Consider the following 14,510-nt stretch of genomic DNA (forward strand, 5'->3'; position numbering starts at 1 on the left):
CGAGCTGCCAGGATTTTACCTAGCATTCTATGGCAATATAGACACCCTACAGAAGTATATTCAAAGATTTGAGTTAAAATGCTACTTTTTGTGCATGAAAATTTTTAAACAAGGCATTCATCCTCAAAATACAAACATATGCACTCAACTTTGGTGTGTTGCTGTCACAATTACTTAATTTGTGATCATGCATTCTTAAGGGAAAAAGCATAATTGACACTATTTCTCTTCCTGCTATTTTTAAGGGGTTTTTGGTAAATCTAATTTTTCCCCTATATTTCCCCTTATATTTTCCCAATGCTATATTTCAATGACAAGAGAAAAAAGTAAGAAGAGAAATAATAGTATGCCAGAAATTTCCTACAATAAGTCATTAGCACTTAAATATTACAAACGTAAATAAGCTTTACTACACCGTACTGGGGCTTCCAAAATTGCTAAGGGACATCCTGCAAGATTTACAGATGGAAGGGATATGCTAACCCACAAATCCATTTTTATGCATTCTATATGTTATGATATGAAATATATCCTGTTTTATGCATCTGTTTTAACCTAAAATCCTCAAAGTAATTCCAGAGAGGAAAAAAAACCACATTTGAAGACGATTTTTGTGAATGTTTATTTACCCACTTTAAATTCATTAGAGACTCAGTCATTGTAGCAGTGCACTGCACTAAAGAGAAAGTACCAGAGGATTTTCCTCCACTTGGCCTGTATGAAGTTACCACACTCCACACGGATGTCACATTCTTAAATGTCATCCACTATAATGATGTTATACATTCTTCTTACAGTAGTCTTGCAGACATTTTTATCAAACGAGATCAATCTGAATAAGAATCTTATCAAGCACTATTTGCCACAGCAATACAGATGAAACTTTTTAACCATTTTATTTTACCGTTCCTCCTTAGAGTACTGATACACTTTTACAGTAAACATTGACTTCCCAGCACTTCTATTCTCACTTATTAAAGATTTTCTTCGTAAGTACTAACATTTACACATAGTAGCAAAAAGTATTGATAATATCTTCATCAAAGTCTCTACATCTACAGATTTTTTTTAAGCTTTCCCATTTTCTCTTTGCTACACCCGTGCTGTTTATCATGGAACTGTATTATCCATGTTCATAGTTTATTTAACAATCTTTTTTAACAGAGGAGATACATTTTATTTGCAATTCTTACATGCATGTGTTTCATCTACAAGATTAATAATTGTTTTTAATTATTTTCCTATTGTCCAGAAGACTCAAGACAGACAACACGATTTCTATATAAATACTTACTGTGTCAGTCAGGAACACTGGAATTCCCTGCAGTTTCATGGCTAGCCTTTGCTTTCATTATGTATGTAGATAAGTTGAACTCAAGCTACTCACATTTTCCAGCTGACTTAGTGCAGATAAAGTTAGTGGCCCTTTCAGAACAATTTTAATTCTCTTTGGCTGACAATAGTTACATACCTGCTAGATAAAAAACATGGCAGTAGCTAAGCCATGCTTTAAGATGCAGGTTTTTTTCCCAAGTCTGTCTCCTTAGGTTTAGCAGCTGACTCTCTGAATCCAAGGGGTGTATAATTCAGAATAAAAACTGCATAAATATTGTTATACAAATTGGAATAATTTTCTTACCAATTCGAGTGATTCTATTGTAGGAAAGTTCAAGATTTTGGAGATTTTTGCATCCATCTAATCCACAAACTGATGAAAGACTGTTCTTATTCAGAATGAGAATACAGAGATTTTCCAGATTTTCACAGTCAATTACCTGAATGTTGTTCTCCTGCAATAAAAGAAAATGAGAATATTAAATAGCATCTGAAGTGAAGTATCAACTAAATAAAAATATAGCAGATTGTCTTAATTGCTTATTTTTTATCCTAAACTCTTAGCTAGGAGTAAGGGCATCCCTATTTTTCCATTACGAAAAAAAAAAAAAAGTCCTAGAAACGACCTTTTTGTGTCCTGCTGAAATAGAACAAGAATATATCTTGAACTTCATTCTGGCTCTGAAAATGCCCAAAGCTGGGAAAAAAAAGCACAAAAAGAAGTTAAGAACAAAGCAGTCTCTTCCATATATATTTTTCTCCCTCTCAAAGCCCTGGGAGAATGAACTAAAAACTCCATAGAAACATCATATATACTAGATGCTAATGAAGACAGCTGTAATTTTGCTGGAATTCTACCTACTTATAGCAAAAGTCTGCATTTAGAGGTACTTTGGTCAGAAACATTAACACTGTTCTAAGCTAATATTCTTCCTCCAAGGGATCCTGCTTCTTAAGCGTCCCCCTCCCCAGGCCATTTTAATAATGCTTCCTCAGATTTCTCTTTCACTATTTGCTGTGCTTTGTCTTTTCATCTGGGAAATGGTGTTGTTGAAACACATTAAAAGAAAAGTGTGAACAAAGCTGTTTTATGTAAATTGCCAAGTTCTGGAACAAAGATGTATTACAAAGAAAATATTTTCTTTAGTCATTAAACAGGGCCATGTAGGACATTGTGCAGAATACCTAAACATTAGGCCTCTAGGATAACCCACTATAAGAACTATTCCTTGAGCATATATGCTACTAATTTTAATTAATATACAAGGTGTATGTTGCAAAGGACTCTTGTACCTATTCTTGCTCAAGCTAAGCACCTGCTATGGTGAACAGCACCTGCCCACTCATCAATCAGACACTGAGGTAATGAAGATCTGTACTTATGCTAATCTAGACTAATATTTTCTTAGTATAGGTTGAATCATTTGCAGCATGTTGTTTTTGGTTATCTTCACTGTAAAACTGCTGGTATAACTATGTTCACATTTGGGAGTATTTCATTGCTATTCCTATGCTCTTAAGGCTAAAAGTTATATATTCAGTTGGACACAACTACACAATCAACTAAGGAGCAAAACTGCCAGTTCTCCCCATGTTATAACAAAGAATCAAAAATGCTTGGTACCTCCACATTGATATACTTCAGGTCTTTGCAGTTACTTAGTCCTTCCAGTGCAATCAGTCCACAGCGCCTCAGAGTCAAAACTTGAAGATTTGAACACTCAGATAAGGTTGAGAGGCTACAAGCTGGCAAATCTTCGAGTGTAAGCGTTGTGACCTACATGCATTTATTGACAAATAAAACTAATATTTGTATATTGAACATTCATTGCACAACATCGTATTATGGTAATTTTCCTTAAGATGAAAAAGAGAATGAAACTACAGTCTACTAATGCTGCATAAAATGCAAGCAACTAATGGTAATCTTTTCATACAGAAAAGAATGGCAATGATAGGTTTGATCTGTTCTGTGGGAGAAACTAACATGAAAACAATAGTCACAGTCTCATAAATAATGAGTGTAGCGCACACAAAACTAGTTCAGCCTAGAAGTGTGTCTAGCCTAGTAAGCCATCTCAGAAAGGATATCAAGACAAGAGCACAGAGCAAGCATACAAAGGTAAGTTATTCAGTGGAAAGAAAAATAAGTCCTGGCAACCAGGAGATGTCCTTTATGGCAAAACACTATCTCTAAGCTGATCAGTAATGTCTTGTTTCTAGAAGAGATTATTCCTCTCAAAATTCTGAAGGGGCTAGTTGAGCAGGAGCTCAAATGTGGGCCTTTATACAAAGGCAAAACCTTGCTGATTTAGCAGAAAGTAAGAGCTCTTGCCTTTTAATAATTTATATTTTATATAAATAATATAATATTTATATAAAAGATTATATTTATTTATATGTACCTGGGCATAGGAACTCTAACAATATCTATTTTCTGCTCAACAATAAATAGCATTCTGCCAACATACCAAAACAGAAAATAACAAAAAAAGTGATAGCATGTCTTCCCATTTAATTCTCAAACTTTCATGTAGTTACCTGCTGCAACGTACTCCAAGGGCCACTATGAATTATCTTTTCTGTACTTAGTGGAGGCATCTTGCTAATTGAACTTTTCCTTAGTATTTTTCTTATAGTTGCTTGCTTTCTTTGGTTTTCATCATATATTTTAAACCAAGACTTGCATGTGTTCATCCAGTTTACTCTCTTCTTTTCAATATCATCAGGAAAAATTACTTTACTAGAAGAATCTGCTACATCTTGACTACTGTCCCAGGTGTCTCTGACTTCTTCACTAGCATTTTCCATCAGAAATAAAGTTTTCTTCATAGTTTCACACTGAGAAAATCGATCTTTAATTTCTCTGTTATTAGCATTTGGCTGGACATTTGGTGGGCTGCTGCATATGCAGTTTGCCTTATTTTCTACCATGTCACTAGCACCGAAGTTAAGAGATTCATCCTTTGAAATATGACCATTTGAAGCTTTATCAGAGTTATGAGATTCATCTTTTGAAATGAGACCATTTGAAGCTTTATCAAGATAACTTGTTTGTGAGTAATTTTCTTCTACTTGTGTTACTGAATTAATGTGTAAGTTCTCATTATTCACTTGAGAAGAGTGTTCCTTCTCAGAGCCTAGCACACTTGGTGTCAAATTTCTTTCTGCTGGAATCATCCAATTATTTGTTTCATCTGTCATTTCAGTGTGTTTTTCTTTTGGTTTCTCTACTTGTTTATTTAGTTCCTCCTTGTCTTCTCTTATTACTTTCATATTTTCTGTCTTTTTATCCTTTTTTATGTTTTCTGTGTTATTCTTTGCATTTTCACTCATCACAGCTTTTGCTCTTTTTTGTTCTAATTTTCTTTGTTCTTCTCTTATTTGCAATTGTTTTTCTCTTTCCAATCTCAGGCTTTCTTTCTTTTTCTCATATTCTTCATGCCTCCTCACTTGCTTCAAATATTCTTGCCTTTCAAGTTCTTCTTGTCTCTTTCTTTCCTCTTTTCTCTTTAACCTGTTTTCTTCCATTTGCCTGTTCAGTTTTTCCTCTCTTTCTTTCATTTCTCTCTCTACTTCCTCTAGCATTTTCTGCTTCTTTCTCATTTCATATTTCCATTGTTTTAAAATGGGACCGTATTTTTTACGGACTAAAAATGCTCTAAATCTAGCTTGGATTTTCACAGCTGCTATATTCTGTTGTTCAGCCAGTTGTTGTCTTTCTTTTGCTTTCTGTTCTTCCAAGGCCTTTTTCTCCTCTTCCATTTGCAACTGTAGCTTCATGATCAATTCCTAGGCCAAAACAATTAGGATAGACTTCAATCACTTTTAAAATGGGACAGGTATTGGCACATATTTATCATTAAAAAACACAATCTGGTATATTAACAGTTCCATGATAACAGGGTAACATTTATTCTCAAATATATAACAGTAACCTCAGAGCCTTTTGACAAAAGCTCATTGTACAACCTTACCTCATGTTGCCTCATTTTGTTTCTCCAAGCTTCCTCTTCTTTCTGTAACTCATCTTCTATTGCAGCCTGGCGTTTCTGCACAACAAATTAACTTAAATGAATATTGTACAAAACCCAGAACAACACAAAACACCCTCTCTCCAATCTCACACATCTTCTTGACTTTCCAACAATCCAATTTTGTGAATGCCTAAATTTAAATGAGAAACTGAGCCATGTCTGGATCAAAATAAACAACAAGACACTTGCATGAGTAATGTAGATTTGGCCACATACTAAGAGATGCATACCTTCAGAAAGTCAGTATCTTGGTACTGACCCAAACAGCTGCCACCTTCCTCTCCAAGATCTGTACTACTATCAAAGATGAAAATTAGTTATGAAACCATTTAAAGTACAGGCAGAAAACAGAAACATAGCTGAACAATAGCATGAACAATCTCCCTTTAATTGCACTGGTATGTACTCATAATATTAAAATAGTTCAAAGGGGAATTTTGTTCAGTAAAGCTAAAGAAATTTTTCTGACTGAAATTGCTTCTCAATTGAGAATGTTCAAGTCTGCTTTTTCACTATTTGCAAATAAATAGCACTTCCCTCCTTGCTCAACAAAACCTCAGTCAGAAAAAAAGTGTCAATCGGACTGTAAGTTAGCCTCCAGAAAGTTAGTTACATAAGTAACTAAAAAACAAGCTGATCCAGAACCACATAACTCCTGGTAGAACCAAGATATATTAACCAAATCAAATAAGGAGGATATGAAGGAAGTAGAATAAGCAACCACTTTCAACTTAGAGCTTAAAGTCTCCCAAGTGTCTAAGTACTGTTTTTCATGGGCATTCAGAAGCATGCTGTTCAGACAACAGGAGACCAGACAACTAGATCCTTCTGCAATGAGGAAAGTTAGATTCTATATCTCACCTCCAAAAAAATGATTTCTGCAACAGCAGTACCAAAGTGCCTAAACGCGGCCATGCCCCTTTTTATCTAGAAAAAGCCATCCTACATCAAAAAATTATTTGCAACAGCAAAGAGCCAAGAAGGCCTATCAGTTTTGCTGACCTTTTAAAAAGAGAGCTATAGCAGACACTGAACTGGCCTTCAGAGATCAAAGATCTTTTCATTTACTAAGCCCTTCCTTCCTACTGGTGACTTGAATTACCCTGCTGGTGCCAAGGTGCCCACCTCTTCAGAAAGCCACAAAGTAGTTAACTGGAAAATGTAGTGTTAATGCACCTTTCAAAACACACCTATTTAGGCTGAATAATAAAATTCTGTGGCCTCACAAGCATAATATCAGAGAATTATATTTCTTCATGCTCTTATGCTCTTTTATCTTTTATGATGCTCCACCCACTATAGCAAAACATGACTAAATAGTCTGAGAGTGCAACCAGTCAATGTGTTGAGTCATCATCTGTTATGGCCAAACTCAGTAGCTGAAGCCTGAGTAAGTTTTCCAGACAAAGATAGGGAAAGCAAATTTTGTAACTTTTACCTAGATAAAGAACAGCACCAGCATTACTGAACTGATTATTTTTGGTTCTGATTACATCCATTAAGATTTTTAACATTGAAATGTGAAATTGGGGTGGGAAGTCCAAACTAGCTAAGTATTTTCTATTAGGGAGAAGTGACTATTTTTCATTTGTGTTCATTAACTTCAGCACTACTCCCATTTCCAGTAATTTGGCTGTTTTCACAATATAAGAACTTTGTAAAGGCAAAGCTTAAGGAATAATTTAAAATTTAGCATAGCAAATTCATTGGCTATTGATTAAAATGGTAAACACATAAAAACCCATGGACTATATTTAAATATGTTTTACTCACTGGTAACACAAGTAGACAAGGTGTAGGACTGTCATACAGTTTGAGATAGTCTCTTTCACATTAAAGCCTGAATTCAGATAGTCTAGACTGGAACACATTAGCTTAATATCATTCATTACCTTATGAAGAAGATCTAACTTTATTCTTTCAGCCTCAAATTGCTCCAGATGCTGCACCCTTCTTGCATGTTCCTCTTCATTCTGTTTTTCCCTTGATTCTCTCTCAGCTTTCCACTTTTTCATCTTCTCATCTTCAAGCTCAAGTGCTGTTCTGCATTTTTCCTCTACTTCACAATGGGCAAGACTTATGCTCATTCCAAGACCAGCTACTAATCAACCAAGAAAACATTTTATTTAATTTTCTAATAAGCACTGGGGAAGATTAAACAGTCTTAAGGTATTTGGCAAGAAAAAGTGCCTATGATGATATAGCCAGCAATATATATCCCCAAGGAAATCAGAATTGCAGCACAAGTCCTTTCCAGAGATGTCTTACTGCTATTTTGCACACTTACTGACTCTGCAACTACTGTGCTTATTCTAAAAACGTACACTGCAGGATTGCAGAGGATGTCTTCAGTGGCTATTAGTGCGGCCTTTAGCACTGGTATGCTCCAGCCCAACTCATCCAAACACCATGGCAAAGGAACATTCCTACACAAGGTGACTACAAAAAAAAACCCCCAAACCAAACCATAAAAAAAAAAGAAAAAGCTGTGGCCAAAGCAGAACCTGCTTAGTGCCTCTGTGCAGCTTTCATTTTTGAGTGGTATTTTCTGATACTAATTTCTATGATGATTTTGTAATCTTGAAATGAGATAAAAAGCAAATGTGTTTGGTTATGTCCAATTCAGAAAGTATCAAGCCTTGTTGTATACTGTAATATGAAATCCTTTAAAAATAATTCTATGATACTTTTGACAAAAGAAAAGCATGAAATAGTGATATGTTAAAGATCAACTCAACCAAATGAAAAATGTGCTTGCTTACCTGTAAGAAAGTGGTCATCAGTGACCACTTCATCACTGATAGACTGACTATAATCAGGTGTTGTAGCAAGCTGCAAGTCTTCATTTTCTCCTCCAAGCAGTATCTAACATAGTTTAAAATTGTTATTAAAAAACAAGAAACAAAATTTAAAAGCAGAACATTATAAAAAGCTTCCAGAACTTTATACCATATGACAAGTACAACGGCATTAAGCTTACTACTGACTGGAATCCTTACACATTGAATACTGCAAACACATCAGCCAAAATATTGTTTTCTAGAGTAACAAATATTGTAGTATTTGTCAAAATACATAATATTTCTATTTGGTTTTTAAATACATTTAATATTTTGACTTGGAAAAATGAATGTCTTGCATTTGGGATTTATTTTACTTTCTGTGAAACCAAGCACTACATGCGTGAATACTGTTATGCACACTGAGGAAGAACTAGTTACAGAGCAAAATTTTCAGAAGACTATTTCAAAATAATACTATGGGCAAAAGGATTGTTATATTTATTTCATTGTTCTTTACTGGCAAGTAATCTATTTCTACTCATTTATCATCTGTTCATCACATGTTTCGGGCCTATATTAATATTTGCAATGCAGCTGAAGTCACATGAAGTAATTGTGCTGTTTTAAACAATGGTCTGAGAACAAAAATCATGTTTGCAAGAGTGTTCACTAATAAAAGCCAGGCAGCAAATTAAAAGTGATTATAGTAAACACAGTTTTATATTTTTCTAAGAAAACTTCAGCAAGTTATTTAGTTAAATCCTATGAAAATATAGAAACACCCATGTTCATAACTTTTGATTTGTCTTTGAAAGGTACATAGATTACTATTTTAAAATTTTCTATAAAATAACGGAATATATTAGGAGCAAGATTAATAGTAGCACATCTTCCTGATCATCATTAAAAAATAGGATTAGAGAAGCTTAAAAGTGCTATCATAATATTAATATTCTGCAAATGATAACCAATACAGCATTATTCAGTTTTGCTTAATTTTGTTGATTTTTGTGCTCAATATCTCAGATAATTTATTTAAAATTTGAAAGCTTATAGACATGTTCATATTACAGTTGATGTCCTAATTCTCAAGAATTGTGTACAGAAACTCATCTTAATACTTTATGGATAGTTTGGCAGGAAAAAACCTGAATACATTTATACATCTCCTTAGAAGGCCACCAAAGCAAGTGTAAGTTATCTAGATTACTTAATAGAATCTTTTTTCACAATATATACTGTATAAATTAAAAAATACCTTTTCATTAAATTGTTTTGAATCTTCATTTGATTCAGAAGTATGGCTAGAAACAACTTCATAAATGTCACCTAAAGAAAAAATAAATAAAAAAATTAGTTCACTGAGAGAAAACCCCTTACCGGTGCTCAGTTTTGGTCTATACTGTTTATCTATTCAATTTGTTTAAACTAAAATAAAGGGGTTTTTTTTTTTCCTTCTCCCCCAGTTTTACTTAAATATGTATGGGAATCATTATCTACATTAAAAGCAGAAAATGTGTGTACCAGAAACAAACACAATGATACTGTAAGAATACAGTGATAGCAAATATGAAAGAGCAATCCCCATCATAAAACACAGCAGAACATTTTCTGTGCAGAAAAATACAGTAGCACTTGTATCAGATAGGTCAAAAGTTGACAAAGAACTATAAAAACAATGAAAAAGAGTGAGACTGTATTACAAAAGAAAGAATAAATAAGGATATTCCTCAGATATCAAAATTTGTAGTCAATATTGAACTTCTGGTCACCAAGCCTGTTGCACTCATGGAAAAGACAGTGCCAGCTCTCTGACATATAAACTATGAGCTTGGCTTCAGTCACACAGCTGAATGCAATATTTTTTTTTGCCAATTAACAGTCATTTCATCCAATGTGAGCTTGGGCATCTCTCAAGACAGACTAAACATATCCTGTGGGAGTCAATTGTATCTGAATTCTGCATTTCAGCTCCTACTGACTTCATTTGAGATTTTGCTGAAGAGTCTGGCCTGGGCCCTGTCTCAGAGAGTAATCTTGCAGCTTGCCTTCTTTAGCATTGATGAGCTTTCAGAAAAGTTTAATTTCTGCTCAGATGTTAATTTGAGAAGATAGCATTGTATGGATTTATTCCTAGAGATTTTCATCATGCATTCAGAAGCTGATGGAATAGGTTTCACTGCTTGTTCTACTTAAAGTTTGTATTATTTTACTGATGGTTGTTAGTCTAGCTTCCACTGGCAATATGAGGTGTACAAACATTTTAACTGTGATTGATGCTTACTTGTACTTTGCTCATCTTCTAAGTCCTGCAATATAACCTTTGCAGCATCTTGATTGCTGCTCTTGATAAAATTTAAATAGGATAGAATTGATTCTGGCAAGTCATCTGAAATCTAAAAAAAACACAGCCTCTGACATATATTCCATATTTTCATCTCACAGGCTTGAAAAGAGGAAAATACTTGACATGAGAAAATAAAGACTTGTTTTGGCTTCACCTATAAAGCATTGATGGAGATTTAGCAGCAATGTCCACCAAAATTTTTCCAAATTCCTACACTTTTCTCATTGTCTTACCACCCACCGAACAATTAATAATTCTAATTTTAATTACATTCTAATCAAATTTTGTAATGTATCTTTCACTATCTCCAGAAACACATTTCAATAAAATATTGTATTTATAACTGTGTTGGACCAAGAAATTAAAGAAAAAGGATAAGATAAAAATTAGCAAATACCTATGAGGCACAGGATGTTTTTGTTTAAAATTTTTACACTCCTTACAAAATAAATCAATTTAAAATATATTAATGTTTAGAGTACGCACGTAGAACCAATCCTTCAAGTTTCTTTATTACATATAAACTTTCTGTTCAAAAGACTGTCTTTAATGTCAAGATTTTGGGGAAAACAGACTGCTTGCTCTCAGATGTGCAAATTGTGGTAGACATTGCTAACATTCAGTATGTGAGTGCATACACACTTATCACTGATGCCTTTGTCTATATCCATATGAAACATGATTTATGATCAATATTATCTACCCTAATATCCTACAAACCAATCCCTTTGCCATGAATCTGAAAGATTAAAATGGCAGAAAAGGACACAAATAATCAATTTTATTTCAGAGGAAAGCTGCTTCTCAAAATAAGTAATCCAAGAAAGAGGACTTGAAGAATCTATTTATATGAAATTTGTATCTGGAAATTTTATAAGGAATCTCCTAAACCATTCTCTTATTAGAGAAAAATACAGATTTCAGTGAAGAATCATCAGTTTATTCATCTAGATTTAATCTACCTCATCAAGTCTTCCAGTTTCAGAGGATTCTAAAACAAAATCTCCAGGTCTGATCTTCTCAAGCAGAATGCTGATACTCATCTCTCTTATTGTCTTGTCACCACTGGAAGTCACATTTTTCATCAAGCAATACTACTTTTCAGAAGAAATCCGCAGGTGCGTTGGGAAAATGTTCCTTCATCAAACGTGCTTTCCAATGCCAGCACTACTTTCATACTACGCACCAGAGAAGCAGTTTTAGCTCACTGAATACTTACTGTCTCACTGTCACTCCAGGGTTCATCTGATACCTCTGTCTCAGCATCATCTGTTCCAAATGAAGAAACACTGATTCTGCCTAATTCAATTTCTACTTCTTTTTCAATTCCTTCAATATCTTCCGACATTCTACTTCCCACAGCGTCTTATCTGTTTTGAAATCTACACAAAATAAAACACCTTTCAGCACAGCATGAGCCAAAATAGAGTGCTCATTTAGCCTAAGTCCATTCAGATGTGTTTATTGAACAGTTGGCTTAAAACATGAAAACCTCATTCCATACCAACAAGCAAAAACTAAGAAAAAAATTACCTTGTGATAAGAGAATCCCTCTCAGGATACCCCTTATAATTTTGCAAATGTTAATAAATTTTAACATTTAAAACCTCCACCTGCACTCTACTCCCTCACAAGGATTTTTTTTCTTCCAGTCCTAATAGTTACGAAGGGGGGAAAAAAACCGTTTGAACAATAAATAAATATTAACAATTACAAAATAAGACTAAGAATATAGAGAGCACTCGATGAAGTTTTAATGATAGAGAAAGCAGTGAGAAATGATGTAACCCAGAGAAGTAAAAAACTTGAGGATGGATGTAAGCAGGGGGAAACCGGGTACCCTGTCAACGCCCTCCCTCCATCCCTTCGCAACCTGTTGCCCCCTGCAATCAGGGGAATGAGAGGCAGCGAGCAGCTCCTCTCCGGCTCCTACAGAGGGAGACCGAGCACACGGAGCGCCTTTCTGCCGGGAAGGCGAGGAGCAGACCCCGGCTGAGAAAAAACTACACCTCCCGAAAGGCACCGCGCCCGGAGTCAGCATCGCCGCTTCCTGACAGCCCCGCGGCACCGCCCCTTTGCATGCTGGGAGCTGTAGTCCAGCACTCAGAACACCCGCAGTCCTCCTGTCCCCCCGTCTACTTCAGGTACCCACTCACCTGTCGTTCAGTCAAACTCTTCACGGAGCCTCCACCTTTCTGGCCGCCTCTGGAAACCGGCCGCCCCTCCGCCCTGAAATTCCTCATCCGCCAACAGCGGACGGTCGGGAGCTCCAGGGAGAGGACGAGAGCCCCACACCGCGCTGCTACCGCGGCAGCGTCGCCACAGCAACGGGAAACAGCAGCTCGGACGGGCAGCGAGAGGAGGCAAACTTCATCAGGAGCTGTTTTCGCGTTCTTGAGGCGCTGGGCGGCGCCCCCGTGCGTGAGGCGGAGCACCTCGCAGCACATATTTTTTTGTGATTTTGTTTGGTTTTGTGTTTTCTATTTATCTATTTATTTATTTTTTAATATTGGGGTTTGGTGTTTCTTTCTTTGTTTTGATTTTTGAGGGTATTTTTATTTTGGTTTTGGATTCTTTTTTTGGTTTTGATTTTGGCTTGTGTTTGGGGTTTTTTTTTAAGTCATAGACAGTAATTTAGTGTTCACAATAAATTGCAAGAGGCAATTAACCGGAGGGAAAAAACATTAATAAAGGCATACCAAAACCACAGTAAAGGTGGAATAAAACGCTGTGAGTTTGCTTCCATTCTTGTTTGCCCAGGAACTCTACAGTAATGAAAAATGAGAACACAGCAGACGTCCCTTCTGTCCTCCCATGCTGGGGCTCAGTCATGGCTCAGAAGGGCTGGCTGGTGCTGGGGCACTGGGTTCCGGCACGGCTCACAGGTGCAGGGGGACCAGGTGCACCAGGCAATGCCGGTGCTGCAGGTAGGGAGCAAATAATAGGAGTTAAAAATATATATATATATATATATATATTGTGAGAAAGGTAAATACAAATACAAATTCATGGAGTCATAGAATGGTTTGGGTTGGAAGGAAACTTCCACATCATCTTTTCCCAATGATTGGCTGTGGGCAGGGACAACTTCCACTAGGTCAGGTTGCCCAGTGCCCCATCCAGCCTGGCCTTGAACGCAGGGATGGGGTACCCACAGCTCCTCTGGGCAACCTGTTTGCAAGCCTCACCACCCTTTGTGGTGTAAAGAATTTCCTTGTAGCATCTAATATAAATCTCCCTCTTCTAGTTTGAAACCTGTCCCCCTTGTCCTATCACATCTGTCTGCGTAAAAGTCAGTTGCTGGTTATTAAAAGCTGGAGAAGATGTCCAGTTGGAGAATTAGAGACTAAATAGAATTCAGCCTAGGAAAAGTTACACAGATCACGCAGGGTTCAGATAGTAACATTTTTGTGTGTTTGTAGGGAGCACATTTAACCCTGAGTCTGATGAGGAATACCAAGATGCAAAAACAGGTATAACAAAAATTAAAAACCCAAAGATAATTTTAGGTTTTACTTTGCATTTTTGGAGCACTAGGAAGGATCTTCCAAAAATGGTAGGGCTTTTCCCATCTACCGCCCTTAGAATAAGCTGAGTACCTTTCTAAAAGTTTTAGGAGCGTTAAGCAAAAAAAAATTTCTTCAAGGGCAACTGCTTACAGTTTTCTCACATGTTATGGATAAGCAGGATATTTAAATACTAAAAAAAATGGAATCTTATCCATTTGAAATCCATCTTTTTATATGATCATATCACTGGTGAACTTTTCAATGTGATCAACTCTTTATTCACTGATTGAATGTGCACTTAATTCTTCTTTTGTAGTGGAGTTATGCTGTGCAAGTACTGAATAAAGACCATGTCCCGTGCTTAGCAAAAATTGCCAATAATAGAGATGTTTCATAGGAGTCATAGAAAGAGTTCATTTCATTTCACAAAATGAGGAATTTTGAAATCACTATTCACTCAACCCTAACTGAAGGACAAATTTACACTAACCCTTACCCT

The 14,510-nt window shown here is 35.9% G+C and overlaps 1 protein-coding gene across 1 annotated transcript in view; it reads right to left on the reverse strand.

Moving 5' to 3' along the window:
- LRRIQ1 (leucine rich repeats and IQ motif containing 1) overlaps positions 1-12,748 on the reverse strand; it is a 102,878-nt gene extending 90,130 nt beyond the window's left edge. Inside the window, exons 1-10 of the mRNA XM_088055542.1 lie at positions 12,659-12,748; positions 11,722-11,884; positions 10,440-10,551; positions 9,414-9,484; positions 8,135-8,237; positions 7,265-7,431; positions 5,313-5,387; positions 3,877-5,127; positions 2,960-3,112; positions 1,640-1,790 (exon numbers count right to left, since the gene is read on the reverse strand). Coding sequence (XP_087911668.1) covers positions 1,640-1,790; positions 2,960-3,112; positions 3,877-5,127; positions 5,313-5,387; positions 7,265-7,431; positions 8,135-8,237; positions 9,414-9,484; positions 10,440-10,551; positions 11,722-11,850 — 2,212 coding nt within the window. The 5' untranslated portion in view covers positions 11,851-11,884; positions 12,659-12,748. The remainder of the gene's footprint in view (positions 1-1,639; positions 1,791-2,959; positions 3,113-3,876; positions 5,128-5,312; positions 5,388-7,264; positions 7,432-8,134; positions 8,238-9,413; positions 9,485-10,439; positions 10,552-11,721; positions 11,885-12,658) is intronic.
- Between the last annotated feature and the right edge of the window lie 1,762 nt (positions 12,749-14,510).

The sequence above is a fragment of the Pseudopodoces humilis genome, chromosome 5, assembly GCF_049639895.1.
Source record: "Pseudopodoces humilis isolate 2021_Gansu_Grassland_sample_001 chromosome 5, ASM4963989v1, whole genome shotgun sequence".
Taxonomy (NCBI): domain Eukaryota; kingdom Metazoa; phylum Chordata; class Aves; order Passeriformes; family Paridae; genus Pseudopodoces; species Pseudopodoces humilis.